General features: G+C 39.9%; 1 protein-coding gene across 2 annotated transcripts in view; it reads left to right on the top strand.

Annotated features, from left to right (window-relative positions):
• Nucleotides 1–69: 69 nt before the first annotated feature.
• NEDD4 (NEDD4 E3 ubiquitin protein ligase) overlaps nt 70–20,518 on the top strand; it is a 54,254-nt gene continuing 33,805 nt past the window's right edge. The window contains exons 1-5 of one of the 2 annotated variants that reach the window (XM_015872798.2): nt 70–153; nt 3,992–4,065; nt 5,596–5,674; nt 6,740–6,778; nt 8,216–8,269. In XM_015872798.2, the coding sequence (XP_015728284.2) occupies nt 109–153; nt 3,992–4,065; nt 5,596–5,674; nt 6,740–6,778; nt 8,216–8,269 (291 nt within the window). In that variant the 5' untranslated portion in view covers nt 70–108. Of the gene's footprint in view, nt 154–3,991; nt 4,066–5,595; nt 5,675–6,739; nt 6,779–8,215; nt 8,270–11,685; nt 13,904–20,518 lie in introns of those variants that run through there. The other variant, XM_015872796.3, reaches the window with a different exon arrangement.

Below are 20,518 nucleotides of genomic sequence, written 5' to 3'. Positions count from 1 at the left end.
GTGCGCCAATCGGGGCGGGGCGGGAGCGGGGCGCGCTCGGCGGGGGCGGGTCGGGGGCGGGGTGAGGCCGGGGCGGGCGGCGCGCGGGGCCGGCAGGGCGGTGCGGGAATGGCGGCCTCAACCGTGGAGGTGTTCGGGCTGCACGGAGACGAGGTGAGGCCCGAGGGACGCACGGCACGGCACGGCACGGCACAGCACGGCGCGGCGCGGGAGGCGGCCGAGGAGGCGGGCGGAGAGCGAGCCCGCGGGGGAGCCCTTGGAGCACGGCCGGGAGGGGATCCTGAGCGGGGCGGGGGGGGCTTCCGTTGGCGGGATGCGGGGGGATGAGGGGACACAGCGGGCGGGGTTCGGCCGTGGGGCCGCCCAGCGGCGGGGCGGTGTGTGGGGCGGTGTATGGGGTGTTGTGTGGGGCTGTGTGTGTGTGGGGCGCTGTGTCGGGGCGGCTCCTCGGCTCCGCTCTGCTCCCGGGGCCGTGCGCGGAGGCGGCTCCCGGTCCCGGCGATCCCGCCCACGGCTGCGGCTTTGTTTGTGGCCGCCGCTCCGCGGGCAGCTCCCTGCCGGCCGTGTCCGTGTGTGTGGGAGGCGGCTGTTCTGCCGGGAAGAAGCGGCGGCGCAGGAGGGAGCGAGCCGGGCCGTGCACGAGGCTGCGGCGGCACAGATCCGCCGTGCTGGTCTGGGCTGCCTTCAGGCCTTATCCGTACTCAGTTATAATGTGGCTCTCCTAATTGGTGCGGTGTTTGCAGAGGAGTAGCCGTGGGCCTCTCGTAGCTGGCTTATTTTCCTCTCAGTGTTGCAGTTGTGCTGGAATAGTGCTAGAGAATTGCCACCGTGTGCTGCAGGGCTGCTCTGCTCTCTCAGAGCCTCTTCATGGTTCCCACAACTCCGGGGCCGTGTAGCCGTGCTATCAGCACACCCCTCCGGCGCTGTGTTTCACCTTACTCCATTCAGTTTTGCTCAGTTTAGGTGCTTGTTGGCCACCTTCACTAAGGGGAAAGTGTTCTGAAGTCTGCTCAAAGCTGACGTTTTCCCATCTTTCCTTTATTTCTTGGAACACAGACTCAGTTTGGGGATGGATGCAGAGCTCGGGTGTGTAACAAATCCATCAGATCCAACTTTGTCCTTAACTCACAAGTTTAGCCAAACCTCTTCAAGTTACAGATGTGGAAAATGCCCTTTGCTTACAATCAGAGACTTGCTGTGTAGCTCTCATGTGTGATTCTACATGCCCAGTTCAGAGCTGCCTTGGCCCTGTGTGCTGCCATGGAGCCTCAGCTTCCTGTCCGTGTTCTGTTGTTGGTCGGTTTGTGCTTAACACAGGATCACTAACACGATATTGCTGGCACAAATTAAATGATGGTGAAGAGGCTGGACTCCAAAGGAAGCTCTCATTGAGGTTGTTTTGTGCACACTTGCTTATTTTATGTGCTGTACCCAGGAACCTGAATTTCAGTGCCTAAATCTAGTGGCTCTTCATTACTCTGGTTCAGTGTGAAATGGGTTTCTGTCTGTTACTCACAGGACTTCTTGTGACTCGCTGGGATATTGAAATGGTGAGCACTAGAAAGGGCTGTGTTGAAAGCTGTTAGTTCTGTGTTCAGACCAGGATTTTAACGCTGTGTGGGAAGTGACATCTGGGGTCGTGTGCTGAGAAAGGGATAAAGGAGAAAATGGGGGTAGGAGGCATCTCCTGGAGTCTGAGTCCTCTGAGGTTCTAACAGGATCAGTGTGCAGTGCAGGAGAAAATAGCCATGATATAGACTATATAGGATAATATAGGATATATAGGATAATGGCGTTGGAATAAAACTGGATGCTGATGGAGTGTCTTGATTATTAAAAAAACTATTTTACATTGCAGGAGTGCGGAAAGTAGAGGGAAAAAAGGGAAATGAGCAAATTAAACTCCTTCTACCCCTCACCTGAGTGTAGAAAAATAAAGAGCATTAGGAACGCTTAAAGCGATTACTTTTGCTCATCTCATTAACCTTTTCTAAAAGAGGAAGGCAGTGGCCTATGTGTGCTTCCCACCTGCACACACACCTTTTCCCCCCCTGCCCATTACATGGTGCTGGCTCAGCACTGCTGCTGCTTCGCTCTCCCACAGGAGCGGTGCTTGCTGCCTTTAGCCACAGGTTTTTAGGCTGAGCGTGTTCCTAATCATTATTTGTATGTTAATAATTTGTACGTTCGAGTCCTTGGCTCCCGGTCTGACTTTATTTCTCCCAGCTCTTCTCGTATCACCCAAATCACATGATGATGTGGAGTCGCACAATACACAGCTCAAAGAAAGCAAACTACGTTTGGTCTGTTTTGAGGATTAAAGCAGCAGCTCTACAGGCAAAACCACATCCCGCTTGTGCCCGTTTGTTTGTTACTATGACAGTCACCATCAGCTGCCCTCTCTGGGATGAGTGCTCTTGTCTTCTGCAGGTCACCAAGGATTTATTTTACGTGTACATCATTTCTTTCTGTAAAATTTGAGATATAAGCAATATAAAGTTACACTACTGGTGCAGTTTTCTTTCTGAGTGCTGTGCCTGCTGCTGGTGAACTGAATGTCTTGGCTGTACTGCTTATCTTCTGCAAGCCTGTCACCACAACCCATGTGGTGCTGCTGTATTTCAGAGGTGATAACAGGATGTTCTTGCCTCCAGCAGTTGTTTGCTGCATGTGCTCTCTGTGGGAGCACTTGGTCACTTTTACGTTGGCTTCTTCAAGAAGAAGGCGGCCTGGCAGCCCAGCAGGCGCTGCCATTCTGCATTAACAGTCGTAGCTTTGGGCTTTCCACACGTTCTCTGTGAGTTTCATCTCTAGAGGTATGGTTAAAATGTCAAAACTTGGATCAGAGATTAAGGCAGGAAAACAAACAGTGCACTTGGCTTATCTTACGTGAGAACGTTGTCTGTTGATTTGGGGATCTCTGGTGAGGTGATCAGCTGACTAAACTGGCAGAAAGTCATCTGGCACAGTGAGGTGAGTTCCATTCTGTCAGCTCAGCAGTTTGAACAGTTGCATGGAAGGGTCTGTTGCGTCCTAGAACTGGTACAAAGGAGATGATACCAGGATTTGGGAGCAGGTATACCGCGGGATTGTTCTATCTGGACACGTTAAGAGCCCACTCATCTTTAGATCAGGTCAGGGTGTGCACGGATGTGGTTTGGTGCGTGGCATTCAGGAGCCTCCCAGCTCAACTGAGATCAGCAGAGCCTGATCATCGGTGTGTGGGGGGAGAGGTCAGACAGTCATCCTGCAGACAGCCCTCTGTCCTCTGCAGGATGTTCAGGGTAGGAGAGAAGAATGAATCATTCAGCGTAATGTGCTTCCAGCTCCACCGAGGTTAACCCATCTGAATTTCTCATGTCTGCCTCGCTCAGTGGTGTGACCAGAGCTGCGTGCAGCTTGGGTGCCATAGAAGCCACAGGGTTGTTTGAATTGCAGCCATAGCAGCTTACCATGTTGCTCTACAAGGTCTTCATGTGTGCTGCATAGTACATACAAATCAGTAGGAGAGTACTGCAAGTCTCTCAAGGGAAAATGGTGGCGGCTGGTGCCCAAGCAGTGTCATCTTTCTGGAGGGTGTTTGGGAAGCAGGGCTGCTGGGAACAGCTATATGTGAGGTTAGCCATCGTGTCCTGTAGCATTAAGCACCCTGACTCAACAGAATCCCACTTGAGATTGCTGAGATCACAGATAAATTAGTTAAACAAACAAAAACCCCTACCGTTTTGATATAGCTGGTTTGTTGAGTTCTCTATCTACTATTGTATGCAATATGATGTTGATAATGCTTGGAAAGGGGTAAAAGTAGGATCAACTTGCTACTGAATTTTAGAACTTGTTCTGTCAGACAGCGTATCTGCATTACTTATCTGTGGTTTTCAGTGTGAATGCAGAATTGTGCCAGTGATTGCTTTTTAGCTCTGAAGACTAAAAACAGATCTGAAAAATGAATGTACTGAATGCATCCTAAATATGGCATTTTGTATTTCAGGAGAACACGCGAATTGTCAGGGTGAAGGTTATAGCTGGAATTGGTCTGGCCAAGAAGGATATCCTGGGAGCCAGGTAAGAACACAGAGGGTTAATGTCTTAGGAGACATTGATTATTTACTTTCCATAGCTATTTATCTTAGTAAAGCCCACTGTATCTGTTTCAAAAGAAAGCAGAATTGTTTTAACTGACACCTTCTAAATGATCTGAGGCTATATAAACGTGGTGATGTGTGCTTTCTTGCCTCAGAGTTACGTGGACAGACCTTATTCCTGAGCAAAGTGATGCGTGGGAAAGCATAATTCTCCACATAATACAGTGGTTCTATGAGGGAGGACATTTACATGTGTATGTTTCTCTTCAGGTAGAGTACAGTACAATAGTTCAATAGAGTATAATAGTTCAATTATAATCAAAATTATCTCAACAGTACTTTAAAGGCTTGGGGTGAGTGCAATGCTCAGCAGCACAACAAGACTATTTTAACTCAAATTACGTGCAGAGGAACAGCATCCACTGGTTCTATAGATGTGGTGAACCAGTGCCAGGGGCTGCAGGCTCTGGGTATGTACCAATTTCTAAGTTAACAACCTGTAAAAGGGAAGAAACAATTAAAGTGGCTTAACGTTAACCACAGTAAAGATCAGACTGTGAGATGCTTTGCAGGATCTTGTAGAATTGGCAAGCAGTGGCATGCAGCTTATGGTAATGATTTTTCTTCTGCCCTTTGAGCAGAGGGACTGGAGAAGAGCTGGTGGCTTTAATATTAGATCTGCTGTCAGCTTTTTTTGGCGTATGTAGAGGAATGCAAGAATAATGCGCTAGCAATATTGTTATTATTTACTTGTGCCATCACTTTAGCATTAGAAAAATTTCTCTTGTGATATTCATGTTGTTTTTCTTAAGCCGTAGAATGTCTTGTATTTTTTTAATGGCGTACAAGTTTTTAACTCTCCAAGAAAAATAGTGGCAGATTTTCGCATCAGAATGGAATTCTTTGCCCCTGTTCTTGATAAAAGTAGGAACACATATGATTGTTGATCGTAGGAAGGAAAAACCCAATCTGAGGCAGTAGACCATTTTAAGCAATTCTCTCAGACACCTTCATTAACTGAAACATTCAGGTTAAACTCTCTGGAACAGAACATGTTAAAAAGATATTGCATATTTAAGGAAGCACCTCAGATGCTGGGTGTTCCAAGTTGTTTTGGTCAAAACCAGGATGTATAACACTTAAAGCATTTTCAGTCACAGCTGGTTGTGTGTGTGTGTTTTGTGGAAGCACATCAGGAGAATTTAAACCTTTCCTCGTGAAAGGAGAATTGCGAAAGAAGAAAGAATCCAATTGTAGTGATATGCGGAATGTAAAATAGCAGAGCTGCTATGGAGTTAAAAGTTAATTTAAATGTTATTACTGATACTGTTTAGAAAATGTTTCTAAGTGTTAATATATATATATAGGCCTTATAAAGTAATTATAACTCCTAGTTTTCATAGCTTCTGTTAATTTAAACCTCTTAAAGCTCAATTGCTAATAATGCTGACAAAAAGAAAAAGGATATCTAGCAACTTGCTTATCATTTTTTTTTTGTTTTTCCCCTCAGTGACCCATATGTGAAAGTGACAGTGTATGATCCAGTGAATGGAGTCCTTAGCAGTGTTCAGACAAAAACTATTAGAAAGGTTAGCTTACTTGTCTTTGTGGATGTGGGTTTTATTTCTTTCATTAAACTCTGAGGAAGAAGTTAAAATGACAAGAAATATGAGGACTAACATCCCTCCTGAGTGAAAGACACATTCTGTAGTCTACTCTGTTTTTCTGTTTATGGCATTATTTAAGTATTTTCCTTTCAATAAATTTGTTGTTGTAAGCAGTAAAGATGATAAGGTAAGCAGTGACTCAAAACTAAGTGGTTAATGGAAATACTGGATTGCTTTGGTTGTTTTAGGTCCTTAACGGTGTAATAATCTGTCTCTTTCTATACATCTTTTCTGTCTTGTACCAAATTGTGTAGTTCACCTGAGCTGTGATACTTCTGGTTTCTCTAGGATATCTGCTGACAAAAGTCAATGTTAGAAGTAATAATTTATGGTAGAACTATAGAAAATGAGAGACTATACATGAGAGAGAAAATAATCTTCCAAATGACTGTTGTTAATGACTGTGATTTGTGTTATGAGCTGACCTAAGGGTGGTTCTGTGTTTCTGTTTCACCTTCATGCTGACAATTGTTATTAAGCATGTATAGTATATTTGGAATAGGCACCCTCAAAATTGATGTGTGGTTGATCAGAGAATGTTAGTTTTGGTCCACCTGTGCCTGGTGTGCCTAGATGGCATTGTTAAGAGATCTGGCATTTGCTAAGAGTTCATAATTTAGAATTAATTTGTGCTTACGTGTAAACAATGCAGATGGTGAATATGGACTTGAGAGGAAGCAGTGAGTGTTACTGAAAATATACAGTAAATTAACTGATTTGCATGGTAGGATGGGCTGCCTTCTGCATTTCTGACGTTACCCAAAATCTGGAAATACGTGTGTAAATTGTATCATCAATTTTGCCCAGCATTAAATGGCATAAGACTTGTATGACTTTTATCTGTAATAGCAAGATTAAAGTTTCTGTACTTGAAGTAGGTTGTTACAGGAGATGAAATAGATGTGACACATGAAAGAAAAGCAGAAAAAGACACTGGAAAGTTGTTGGTACTGTAACCAATGTTGTCCTTTTCCTCCCTACATACAGTCCTTGAATCCAAAGTGGAATGAAGAACTTTTATTTCGAGTAAGTATTTGAGGTATTTTGCATTTGTTTTTTTTTTATTATGTTATTACCTGAGTTGGTTGTTATGTTAATAATCATCTTTTTTTTTTCTTGCAGCACCATTTTAAACCAGAAATGCAGAAATAATTAATGTTCAAAGGCTCATGGACTACTTTGCTTAGCAGTACATCTGTTATTTTCAAGACTGAAAATTTTACTGTAGCACAAATACAAATCTTACCTTCTTTGTTCTATTAATGCACAAAAACTTGGGCATGAATTTATCAGCTAGTTTTAGGATGGCAAGATTTTGGCTAATTGGTGCCAATTGGTGGTGTTGCATAATGAACATACTATTCTTTAGATTTTAGGAACAAAATGTAGATTCGATGTTTAATTTTGGTCTTATTTGTCCAACAAGCGCACAGTCAGAATATGCGCTGTATTGTTGAGCGTTTCAGGAACTGGGAGGACCCAGTTTTGTAAGCGACTGCTAAAGAACTCTTGAGTTCTGAATTTGGAATGTGAGAAAACTGCCTTTGTGTAGCATGCCCAAGTGATGATGAATTTCCCTCCTCTTATAAACAACCCAGATCTTGAATAATGAGGAAATTGTGACCTTATATAAAGTAACATCAGTTTAAAGTATCATCAGTTTCCAGTCAGAGCTTTTCTGCAACATAAAAAAATGCTGTACTCTTGGGTATCTTTATATGTATGGTTAGTTCTAGAAAGCAATTTTTTTTTTATTCCCATCTGATAAACTTATTAGATGGACGGCTTGGTCTTGTGCCATTGGTGTTATTTTAATTCTTCTCACTTTCCTTGTTCTCTTTCAAGCATTACTATTGCTTTCTCTTTTTTCTTATTGCCAGAAGCTATATCTTCTCATCCTTCTCTTTTATCAGTGCTATGTAAGGAGGAAGAAGAAGGTCATTTTCTTGCATTTGTTTGCTATACCTTTTTATAATAATTTTTTGACTGATAATTGTTTTAATTTTTTCTTGCTGTGGTTTTGTCCAAGACCTCTAGTTTGGCTGATAAAGATAGACCATTGGTTTAAAATCTTCCATAGAAGTACAGTGTGTGGTTCACTAGTTTGCCATCCCTAAACTTAATCCTAAATATTTTTAGGTTATGCATCTCAATGTTAGAAAATACATTTTGGTCCTTTTAGACCTCTAGTTAAACCAATTTGCTCTGAGCCACTGTTATTGGAGGAAAAGAATTTTAATCTGGATGTCAGCATCATTTAGTTTTTGCTTTGATATACGTAAAAGCAATGATACATTTTTGAACTCTCATACCAAGTTCTGTGAGAAACAGTCATTTTAATTTTGACTTTTTATTATTCTTCCTGTGCTTATACAGAAGGAAAGAAGTATCTCATTTGTCTTAATGACACAACCAGTGGAATTCAGCAGATATTTTAACTACTCTCATCTTTCTTTTTCCTAGGTTAATCCTCAGAAACACAGACTCCTTTTTGAAGTGTTTGATGAAAACCGTTTGGTAGGTCCTTTTCTATTAATATTGCAATTTAATAAAGGCTTCAGTGAAAATAACTTTATCTGGATTCAATGTTCAAAATAATAATAATAATAATAATAATAATAATAATAATAATAAACTGGAAAAAACAAAAAGAACAACCCAAAGGAAGACCTGATTTGTTTACTTTTCTGCCATTACCACACTTAGATGTTCTGAAGTAATGAGGCCTTAACTCTGAACTTCTAACGTGCTTTAACTCAGAAGCATTTTTTCTTACATTGCTTCTCCAGTGCTATGACCAAGTGACACTGAAAGCTCTCTACTGAATGCTTATTTTTCTTACAAAGCAGCATTGACAGTGTAGATGTTTGTATTCATGGGGGCATTTTTTTCAATAGCATGAAGGAGCAGTGGGACAGAAATGTGTTTCTTTGTCAACAGGCAGACACTGGAGTGTTACTTTGTTATTCACTGAATGAGTTATCGTAAATAAAGTGGGGATAGCTTGTGCATTTGTGTCCTTGGTGAAATTCTAACTCCTGACCATGTTCTTGTTTCCTACATGAGGAGTCTTCCTTTTTTATTCTGCCCATATGCTCAATTGTAAATTACAGAGGCTAACATTTGTGTTGTAGGCCAGTTTAACAGACATTCTATCTCAGTGGAATATATACCTTTCCAATTAAGTTCTACTGAAGTAGAGACTTGAGTGGTCTCTAGCTTGCACTTCAGACACTGTTTTGCTCTGTTAGCCATTTTGAAGAATATCAATGCCTGAGGAATGTGTTAGCAGCAAAAACCCTTTCGTTTTTTCCTAATGCTGTCTGGATTGTCAATAATCTGTTGTACCTTTTATGGAGGGGCTATTTTGCTAATGGTTGAAAGAATGGAAATGCCTGCAAATCGAATTCTGATTTCTTTTGAATAATTACGTCTAAGAATGGAGAGCTTTATTTCTTGGTTGTAGCCATCACACAATAACAAAGTCATTTTATTGCTGGCTGGTGGTGTTTCTTGTCCCAGATATTTCAAATATTTAAAGCAGAAACTTTAAATGGAATCACCAGAACTTGTAGTTGACGTGTCAGGATGCTCAGAAGTTAGTCTCAGAATGCTGTTAAGGGCTGCAGCGCAGGCTTGAAGTACAGTCCATAGTCTTTGGAACCACACTGCCACCGAGTGGAAGTCAGGAGGCATGACTAGAAAATCTGAGGCCTAAATTAAGGGGAAAAAAGCAGAGTTTGGTTTCCACCAAGGGAATTCCTTGTTGTTCGTTCTCTAAGAGAAAGTAGATGAGTTGTTGATTCCTTTCCCACAAGCAAAGAGGTCAAACAAGACATCTTACTGGCATCGGTGTGAAACTATGCTTTGTTTCCTTTATGTGACTGAGTTTGGAGACCAAAGCAGCATGACCTAATCACTCACTATGTAGTTCTGTGATAACATGTTTTTACATCTTTCCTATCTCCTCATTCAGTCAGTGGAAAACGCTGTCTTCCTATTTCTACATCGTTTGCTTTCTGTTAAGTGAACACTAAATTTCCATCCCATGTGTCTTGAACTACTTCAGTTGGTCAAATCATTACTTTTGCTGTGGTTCTTGGGAGACTGACAGTCTTGTTCACTTCTGTTGTCTTCTCGTGTCAAAAAATCATGGATGCCTCGTGATTTTTCACAAGGATATGCACGCAGCTGTGCTCAAAAGGTGTTTCATCTTCGGTGATTATAGTGGGCTTGTATGGCAATCAGTCATTCTTTGTTCTGCCTGCTGGCCAACTGTTTAAAATGTAGATGTGAGTAAGTTGATAACACTGACATTCTCTTACAGTTGTGGGACTGTCTTCATCTTTGTAGAGTTCTGTCCCACGTGTTTTGATTCCCATTAAATTCTGAAGAGAAATTGAAAGCTTGAAATTTCTTCTTGTTTTTAAGTAATGTTGCTTTCCTGAAAACTTGGTTCAAAAATCCTCTTCAAAGTTTGGCATAAATTGGAAGTCCTGCAGGACTGGCTTTATCACCAATATGTCTTAATGACTAACTTTTACTGACAAGAGTATGTCCAGTAAAATTGTTGCAGGCTTTTGTTGCATATGAAACTGACATGTTAGGAACTGTGCTACTGATAGGTGTATTGTTGGGACAGATAGGTTCTTGAAGAACTGCATTGTTTCCTCTTCATTCGCATGGTTAAGGGTGTGTGCTTTTTAAAATATACTGCTTGTAGTTCAACTGTAACTCTTTTAAAACCATGACCAAAAAAGCTTTTATGGTATTTTACTTTTCTTCCTGCTCCAACACGTAACATTAGAAGAAATCCAGCTGGTGAAGCATAATGGAATAGACGAACTATTGTATTTGTTGGCTTTTATGAATAAGGTAGTATTCATTTACTGCTGCATTCTAATCATGGAATTCAGGTAATGGAGTTTAAGTAAGCCCTGGAGTATAATTAGAAAACAAATTTGTTGCTTGCAAATAGAGTTCTGTGAATTGGATTCTTGGCTCTTATTTGGGAAGGAGGTTTAAATGTTAATTTTATTACCTTCTAGCTTAAAATACAGCAAAGGTTAAATAAATATGGAGCAGAAAAAAATCTAGTAGTGTGACCTATAAAAGTATAAATGGCCTAGTGTTCTTCTCTGTTTGCACTTTTTCAGCAGCACTAAGTAATTTCATGCTAGTCTGGTACCTTTTTGTACTGTATGTATGTATTTATACTGTACATATGGCTTCTGTATTCATAAGTACATTCGTATCAAATATGTTTCAAAAAAAAGAAAAGAAAAATAAAACCCACACAAAAAAGAAAAAGAAATATTGAAAGGCAAGATTGCCTTTTTTCAGAAGTCCCACTAGATGCCAGCAAAGGACCTTTCCAGATGATGAGACAGCGAAATGTTTGTAAGATCTCTCAATCCTGTTATTCTTTCAAGAGATGACAGTGTATTAGTTGCTTTCTATGCTCTTCATTTTGATCAGTTTACTGAAATAAAACCAAGTTAGTAGTTAACTATGAATGTAGAAGACAGCTTATATATATTTTTTCAGGATAGCTTTCTTCTGTAATTGTGCTCACTGACCATATTTATCGTCGTGCATAATTCTCTCAGTGTTCTGTAGTTTATGTAGCTGGGCATACATTTGCATGCCATATCGAACTGTAATGAATGTCCACTTATTCTGGGCTTCCAGCAAACAAGATGGTACTTTGCTTTGCACTGTAAGAATATTTTGTTTCTTTCTACCTTCAACAGCTGTAATTTGGAAAGGTTGAAATATATTATTTAACATGGCAGTCTGGATATAAGCACTGAATTATTAATCAGAATATCTTGTTGCACTTCGAGTTTAGAAGCGTCTCACTAAAAAACATTAACTAATTGGTAGGAGACCTTTTCACTATGTGGAAATCTTTGCAAAGAGTGATTGGTTAAACAGAATGCAGATTGTTAGGTAATGCCAGGTTTCTTTCAAGTTTTGTTTAAATAGCCTAGAAAAACTTTTTTTAAGGAGGAGGGTTATTTTGCTGGTTTATGCATAAGTCAGACCTCAGCAGTTTGCTAGCATGGCTACTATTTGGAAATTCAATCCTAGACTTGATACTCAATTATATGGGATTTCATTCCTACCAACTTCCTGTAATTCTAAACCTATGGGTAAAAATATTAGTAGTCATACGCTGCTGGGGAAAGTACGGACACATTGACTCAGCTAGTGCAGCTGCAGCAGAAGCTGCTGTTTAAAACTTGGAAGTGCTGAGAGGTTATTATTATATTCATATATGCAAATTACAGAAGGTATAATTGAAACAAGGTTGATAGTGTTTGTCAGAACGTTGCAGCTGAGGTCGCTGGAATGTAAGTGCTTTATAAATGAATGCTTTCTGACTGCGAGCAATCAAAGACGGTCCAGAAACTGCACTTCAACAAATGGCTGACTGATTTCAAGAGGTACAATATCTTTTTTCTTAACACTACTATCCTGTAGAAATTAGGACAAAGCTTGCAACTTCTTTTATGGGCTTTTGCTGTTGTGATGCACTAGCTCCAGGTTCTGTGCAGCTGCCTGTAAACTTTCTGCTGAAGGATCTTTGTGGTTTTAATTTGCTAATATGCATGGAAATGAGAACAAATGGCACGACGGTTAAGATTGCATTTTGCAACCCAAAGAAGGAACACGGATCTGTTACCGGAAACCTCCGAAGATGTTTTGAATAGTAACAATCAAATGTACTTCAAAAAGGCACAGAATTCTGAACTTAATGGTATACAAATGAAGCTGGCTTCTAGACAAGTTGCTTGTGCACCTGTAATGCAGCAAGTAATTAATCAAGAGGGAAATGCAGCTATTTCTTCACTGCAAAGAAAAAAGAGCACATCTCTGCACATTTCTCTGCAATCTAGAAGGCATAATGAATGTTTTCGGTCTGGTGATGCTGCAGCTGCTGGCGAAGATGCTTCATTCATCAGTATTTGTAATGAAGGAAATTATGGCATCAGAACTGTGGTTGATCATCAAGCTAACGATAGCCATCTGAGCAATACTGCTGTGTGCATCGGCAGTCTTAACAGTATTGCAGCCAGTGACAATGGGTCCTTCAGCAGTGCTGGCAGCGACTATGGATCATGTGCAAGTACCACGAGTGATGGAGGTTCATATAGTAACAGTGTCATCAGTGACAGCGGCAGCGGGACTCTCTCCACAAGCGATGGTTCTTTCTGTTGTAGTGTTGTACATGGTGATTCTTCGTATGGAAACACTGCAAACAAATACGGTCCATACAGAAGCAGTTCATCTCAGGAGGAAATAGAAGTGTGTAGAATTAACCCTGCTTTTGACCAAGAAGCTGTGTCGGTGAGGAAGAAAACCAAAGTTCCGCTGCGGCGGTGTTCATCATTGGTAATTTTCCCCCGAAGCCCTTCCAGTACTCCTCCAGCTTCTCCAGTAACCTCAGGTCAGATGCCACATAGAGGTGCCTATCAAACATCACATAAACTAATTATTTCTCCTAGTGAGCTGGCACATAAGGAAGATCAGACTGTTTCTAAGGGATTCCTTTCAACAGCAGTCAATGGACTTCGACTGTCTAAAACAGTTTGCGCATCTGGTGAAGCTAGAGACATAAGACAGCTTTACTTGCATACATCATTACGGGACAAAAGTCGAATTTTGAACAGTTCTGAGCAGCCAGCTCGTGAAGAAATAGCTGACAGATTCTCATGCATTTCAGTTCATCTGACTCCAAGAGCATTTGCATCAAGCAGTGAAATGGTTAATGGCTGTTGCAGTCAAGAGTTAAATCTGAACTCCACTACAAAATACCCTCCTTTAAAACTGGCACGCAGCACATCTGCATGTTTACCCTCAAAAATAGATTCAGAATACCAGATGAATATAAATGAACTGGAAAGACCGAATGCACAGATGAGCAAAGCCCACCATGTTTTGCAAAGAAGTGTTTCGTTGGAAGGATCGCGTCAGAAAGTTTCTTGCTGTTTATCCAGTCTTAAATACAAGTGTCATAATGCAAGGACGTCTCAGTTGCACATACAGTTCAGACCTGGGAACGAAGGAAAAACAAGTGGTGTTAAGAAAAGATATGGAACCTCTAAAAGGGAAATATCTAGCACTTCTTTGTGGAGGCCCCATAAGGTGAGTGTTCTGACTTATAGAAAAATCAGTGTTCTGCAGCTGAAACTAAATTATAAATTTTAAATAATAACATTTGTAATCAAGATTTTAAACACAGCTATTTCAGGATTTCCTAATGTTGTCAGACTGTCATCATTGGGCAGGTTAATTTTTATATTATGCACAACACTCATTTTTTTAGATTTGATTCTTAAAATATGGTACTGTTTTTGGTGAATTTGTCATATAGGGAAATATCTGTATTTAATATATTATAAACAATTATTTCCTGCTTACATGAACCCAAAGGGATTTTCTTGTTTAAATAACTTCAATGTCTAAATGCCTAAACTTCAGTTTTGTAAAGTTTTAAATACGTAACTTTCCAGCTCAATTATAGTAATGATTAACATTGCATATAAAGTTGGCAAAAATGAATAAATTGCTATAAAGAAGGCTTTCAGGTTTATTTCATATAGGCTTTATTCTCAGTATGGTTTACTTTATGTGAGATTAAAGATAAGTTATATTTGAACAGAGAAACTGTAAATACCATTTGTTTCTGTATACACCCTGAACCACAGGAATTTTCAGTTTCCTTTCCTTTTTTTTTTCCCCCTTCCAACCACTTCTTCAGTCTGAGCAGCACGCTGTAACTTAATCTCTCTCCCAACAACATTGCTGTCCAAATTATAGTATTCGGCTCTAGAAGGTTTATATTAAATATATTGTTTGGTAATGAAGCTTACATCGAACTGAATTTCCGGAGGGTTTGATCTTATTAACTCTTGAGGCATTTTCTATTGTTAGTAAAGCATAAACCATATGAAATGTGAATACTAGAAATTGTTATAGTGAGGTTGTGGAGACTTGAACAAGCTGAGTATTATTAACTGTTTTTAATTGTGAACTCTGGAGAAAGAGCAATAATACTTACAAAAGTTATTTCATGTTTTAAGACTACACTGTCCATTAATTTAATTTACTGTGGTCTTATATTACTTGTTGAAGCAATGGGTTTTAGGCCAAAGATCTGACAGTTCAGGAAGGAACTAGTAATATTATTACCTGGAAGATAATTTCCTGTGATTTTAATTGTCATTGCCTTCGGTTAGTGCCTGGTGATCCCCCACTTTTTTACTATTTTTTATTTTTATAAATTTGTTTTTTCCCTAAAAAGCCGTATACTTTCTTGTAAAACCCCTGGTCCCAGTTTAAGCTTCATTAAGAAGTTCACAATGGATCACTGGAAATCACCATGTACTTTGTTGATTCCTCATCCCAAAATCGCCCTGTAAAGCTGATGGCAGATTCCACAATAAGCACAAACAGATTATGGCATTTTAAGTAGTCTGGATCTAGTTATTCTTAACTTGTTTTTTCTTCTTCACTGTTTTCTTTGAGTCATGCATTTCAAGTACTTTTCACTGCTGGCTTCTGTGTTTAATGTCAATTAATGTGTAAAATATATTTAAATACTGAATGAATTTTACTACATTTAGTTTAGATAACATGCAAGTTCAGGATGATTTTGTCAATGTTTCTGGAGAACATCACTGAACTGATAAATAGTTGGTTTTGGTTCTTGGACATGGTGCTCAGAGTGGACAGTCAGGAAATTCAGGCCAGATTTCACTTTTTAAAATACATGATATATGAAGAATCTGAATCCCAAATAGTGGCAGTTTTGTACCTGTTGTGTATTTGCAGATATATGACTTTTGTCAGATATATAATTTGTACCATGCCCACTATTTAAAGGGATCTGTAACATCAGAAAACTGGATAAGAGGGGCTTTATATTAGTGTGTTTTCTTCTATATTCTTCTGAAAGGCACAGAGCCATATCACTTCTGAGATCTTTGTATACAATATCTTATCAAATGTGTTATCAAAAATAATTAAAAGCCCCCCACCAAACCAAGCAAAAGCTGTAGTTGACTTCATGGCAGTTCAGCAGTTCAGTAGAGTATATTAGAGGAATAATTTTATATTTGCTATCACAGCCTTTGACAAATGTAATGGATTCTATGGCAATCATTTAATTATATAGTCCAATTAATTATCATGGTGTGTTGTGACTCATTTAAAAATAAACAACTCCCAAAATATTTCTCTTGACTCCAGTTAGTCTGGCCTAGTATATTGATACGCTGAGTCTGAGTTCAAATTTAACAAGTTGATACTGGAGTAGCGTTTAGTAATGTCAGCTATCTGTACAGAGCAGTCATGAAATCAAATCAGTGCTTTGCTCAGAGACTGCAGAGTCTGAAGCAGTGAGAGCTCTATGCATTCTTTTCTTATGTGCCTAGCTACTAGCCCTCAGCCACCTAGTATCAGGTTTCGTGCTTTCTATAATCAACAGCTTGTTAAAGGCTGACTTAAAATAAATAAATAAAAATCAAAACCCAATTTCTGTGACAACTGGCCTTGGATTATTTTTAATTAAATTTAAGAATATGGGGAATGATGATGGCGTGCGTGCCACTGCTGGTCCTTACTGGAAATATGTTGAATAGATTCTGCAGTAGATAATGGGATTTAATTTATACAGGCAGGAGGAAGAGGTATACAAGTACACAATTTAATCACTGAAGGTTGTCCTTGACTTTGTATTTGTTTTTAATATTATTTTCCAATGCATATATACCTTATGTTAGGTATCCCTGTTGACATCAACAATTCCTTCAAAGGTACTATCACTGCTGGTTAGAAGATGTATATCAATAAATCAGCTTGCAAATATTTTAGCAACTGTATGCCTTCATAGTAATTTCTTATACCATTAACAGAAGCATTGTGTTGTCTTCCTTTCTCTCTTGCAAGTAGTTTTGCTGAAGTTTTGTCTTTATTGAATGAAATGCACATTGAAGAAAAATCTTCAGAGATGATGTATGCTGTCAGTTTAGGGGAGGAAGAAAAGACACAGAATTTGGAACTCTTGAGCTATTTTCCTCAAGTTGTGAAACTACATTTTGCACTTTTAAAAGGGCATGTTGTAGGAATCTGTCAGTAATAATAGCATGAGAAGTGTTAAATACTATCAGCCAGCTTAGTAATCTAAATCTTGGAGAAATAATGGGAGGATTTTGTGTGTGAGGGTGTCCCTCTTCACTGATAGTCTCTCCAGCTGATCTGTATGTGCTGAGGGGACCAAAGCATGTCTGTGGATGATCTTAATTTCCACAATTAAAGTTTTGTCACAAGGTTGTGCTGAGTGTTGCAGAAACAAAGAATGGTTTGGTTTGGAAGGGACATTAAAGGTAATCTTTTGCTAGATCAAGTTGCCTAAAGCCAGGTCTAACCTACCCTTGGATACTTTCAGGGATGGAGCGTTCACAACTTTTCCATGACCCGTCTCAGTGTCTCACCACTCTTATAGTGAAGAGCTTCTTCCTTCTATCTCATCTAAATTTACCCTTTTTAAGTTTAAGCCATTACTCTTTGTCCTGTCATTACAGGCTCTTGTTAAGAAGTCTCTCCATCTTTCTTAACTCCCTTTAAGTATCAAAAGGCTGCTGAAAGATCTCCCCAGAGCCTTCTCCAGACTGAACAACTTCAGCACCCAGCATTTCCTCAGCTCTTTGTACCCACACCAACAGCTCCGTGTCTTTCTTGTTTTGAGGGCTCCAGGCCTGAATGCAGTACTCCAGATAGAGCTTCCCAAGAGCAGGGTAGAAGGGGAAGTCACCTCCCTTGCCTGCCTGTCCATTCTTTCTTTTGATGCAGCCCAGGATATGGTTGGCTTCCTGGGCAGTGAGCATGCACTTCTAGCTTATGTCCAGTTTTTTATCCCCCTCTACCTCCAGGTTCTTCTCCACAGGGCTGCTTTCAATCCATTAAACCCCCAGTCTGTGCTTATACTGCAGATGCAGTACCATGCCCTTGTTGAACGGCCCCACTTCTCAAGGCTGTCCAGGTCCCTCTGGCTGGCATCTCTTCCATCTCATGTATCAGCTTCACAACTGAGACTGGTGCCATCCACAAGCTTGATGACACTGCACTCAACCCTGTTGTCTGTTAATAAAGATGTTAAGTGGTACCACTCCCCAAGTGGACTCCTGATGGGCTGACCTACACCTCCACCTGGATGTTGATGAGATATTGACCTCAGCTGTCAGCCATTTCCTTATCTCCTAGGTAGTCCATCCATCAAATAAATCTCTCATCTATTTAGAGATAAAGATGTCATGTAGGACCATATCAAAGGCTTTTTTATGCTTCATTGAATGTTCATAAGTGTGATGAGGAAGGGGAAGACGACTGTGGCTTGTTTCCAGTTGTCTCCATCTTGGCGTGTTAAGCAGAGGGGCTGCGTGGATGTTGTCTGTGTTTCAGATTTGTGCAAAGAAGTGAGGTGAAAAAGGGTCAGATGAAGCAAGAGGCATTAAAGGGCAAATCATAGATTGACATCTCTATATTATTTATGATGTTATGATAACCTCGTCACCTAGTAGTGTTCATATTGTTCAGTATTGCATGTCCTGAAGGCTCGTGTTACAGGGCTGTCTATTGCCTGTTGCTATGTTATGGTGTATCAGGTCAGTCAAGGAGAGTCCTAGTTGCATTTGGCAGTAATGAACCAGTAACACTCAGGTTATGGTCATGCTGTAACAGACACTGTTTTGACTGCAGCAGAGTACTTCACTAGCCCTTTATATTAAAGCTCTAGAGCTTTTTAGTCAGCAGCAAAAGTTATATGTATATATTAAAAAGTAATTTTAGTGCTCTGCACTAATTATAATTAGCCCATTCTGTTTATAGCCTGCAGTTGAACTGAATGTGGGTAGGTTTTTCATATTCCAACAAAAGGGAAGACTAAAACTATATACATTTTTAATTACCCTGCCTTCAGGCTGACTCATGGTCCTTTTGATCTACCACAGGAGAGTGGGTAAAATTGATGGTTTGGCTTCTTTAATATAGTCAGTGACTATTTTTCCTGAATTTCTGAGGCTTAATAAACATTAGGAACGTTACAAAGTAAAATTTGCTTCCAAGGCAAGGTGGAGACATTGTTTCCTTCAATTCCTATTAGCCAAGTAACTCAGAGGCTTTCAGGTACAAGACTATGACCATTGCTGTGATGCTTTTTATTTTATTTATGGAGATTTTATGTATGTATATGTGAGTGGTACATCAGTTTTGCTTTCTGTGAGAAGTTGAAACCGTAACACGTTGAGTTATAGAAAATCATTTATTGGAAACTATTGTGGTGATTTAGAATTCACGGCCTTTGTAAGTGTTATGACATGAGACAGTGGAGCTGAATGTACCTCTGGGTATTCTCTGAAGAACTGTCAAGAAGTCAGGGTTGCTGAAATACTGATAAAATGAAATATTTTTTGATGTACTTAAAATGCCTTTCTGGAGGAGGGTGGCAGGTCGTATTGCCAGTATTTTAGAATGACTGAAGGGGAGAGAAAAGGGGGATTACAAGCTACTGCTTTAAACAGGACTCTTAAATTTTAATAATATTTGACAAGAACCCCCAGAAGTTCTTGAAAAGTGATCTCAGGGCACAGATGTGGAAAATATTTATTCATTGATAACATTAATTGCTAATTAAAAGACAAGAAATAGAAGTTAGAATTGAATTGTCAGCTCTGAAGTTGCAAAAAATTGTGTGGCAGTGAGTGACTAGATGGATAGAATGGATAATTAAAACAATCACTGTTGATGAATACTAAGTAATGTGAATGGGGAAAACAGCTGATGATGCATGCATGCTTACGGCCACCCATACTGGTCAAGAAATATTCTGTCATGGTGAGTGGCTTACTGATTAGAGTCAAACTCTAATCTGGTTGACAGTTAAAAGGCAAATAAAATATTGGGATATAATAAAGTAATAAATAAGTAATAAAGTAACAAAATTTAAAACTCCATAATGGCGTTGTACAAATCCACATGTGATGTGCTTATTTTTGGTTATCCCCTTTCAGAAAGCATCCATAAAAGAGCTGGGAAAATACAGTCAGAGGTCACAAGATTGGGATGAGCTCTATGTGAAGAGACCAAGAGCTTTTCAGCTTGGAGAGGGAAGGAGGGGAGAGTGATATAAAGGGTGTTATGTAAAATTACAGTTCAAGGGAGGAGAATGTAAACAGAATTTACTCTTGTATCACAAATGTATTCTCTATTGTGTTACTGTTGCACGAAGCTGTGGGTACCAGAATCGAAATGGATTTCAAAAAGAGGCTCTATAAGTTTTTCAGTCTGTCGAAGTGTATTGCATTCTAGACACAGGAAAAAAGTCACTAACAGTCATTAATTGTAATCTGGAGGATATGCTGGAGATTGTACTATTAACTACTGCTTTTATTATCTCCTTAGCATCTGTCTCAGCCACAGCAGGGAAAGGATACAAGGCTATGTAGAACACTGATCTGATGGTTAGGTTGTCTCACGCCTGCCCAGCCCTTGCAGCCACCTAGGGTCAAATGGTAGAAGTGCTTTACAGTTCTCCCTTCAGCCTGGGCTGGGAGTTTCTTTGTGCATTCCAACACGTGTTTTTTAGAAGTGGATGATATTCACAGATTGAGCAAGCAAGCAGAACAGACTGTTATTCTCAAGTGAGTCACTGGCTTACAACTTGTCTTCTACCCTTGTCTGAAGGGGACTGCCCTGCATTTC

This window comes from Coturnix japonica, chromosome 14 (genome assembly GCF_054131305.1).
Source record: "Coturnix japonica strain WE chromosome 14, WE-NBRP24, whole genome shotgun sequence".
NCBI classification, from domain to species: domain Eukaryota; kingdom Metazoa; phylum Chordata; class Aves; order Galliformes; family Phasianidae; genus Coturnix; species Coturnix japonica.
Note: the sequence above shows the minus strand (reverse complement) of the source record. Positions and strands in the feature narration are given on the sequence as shown.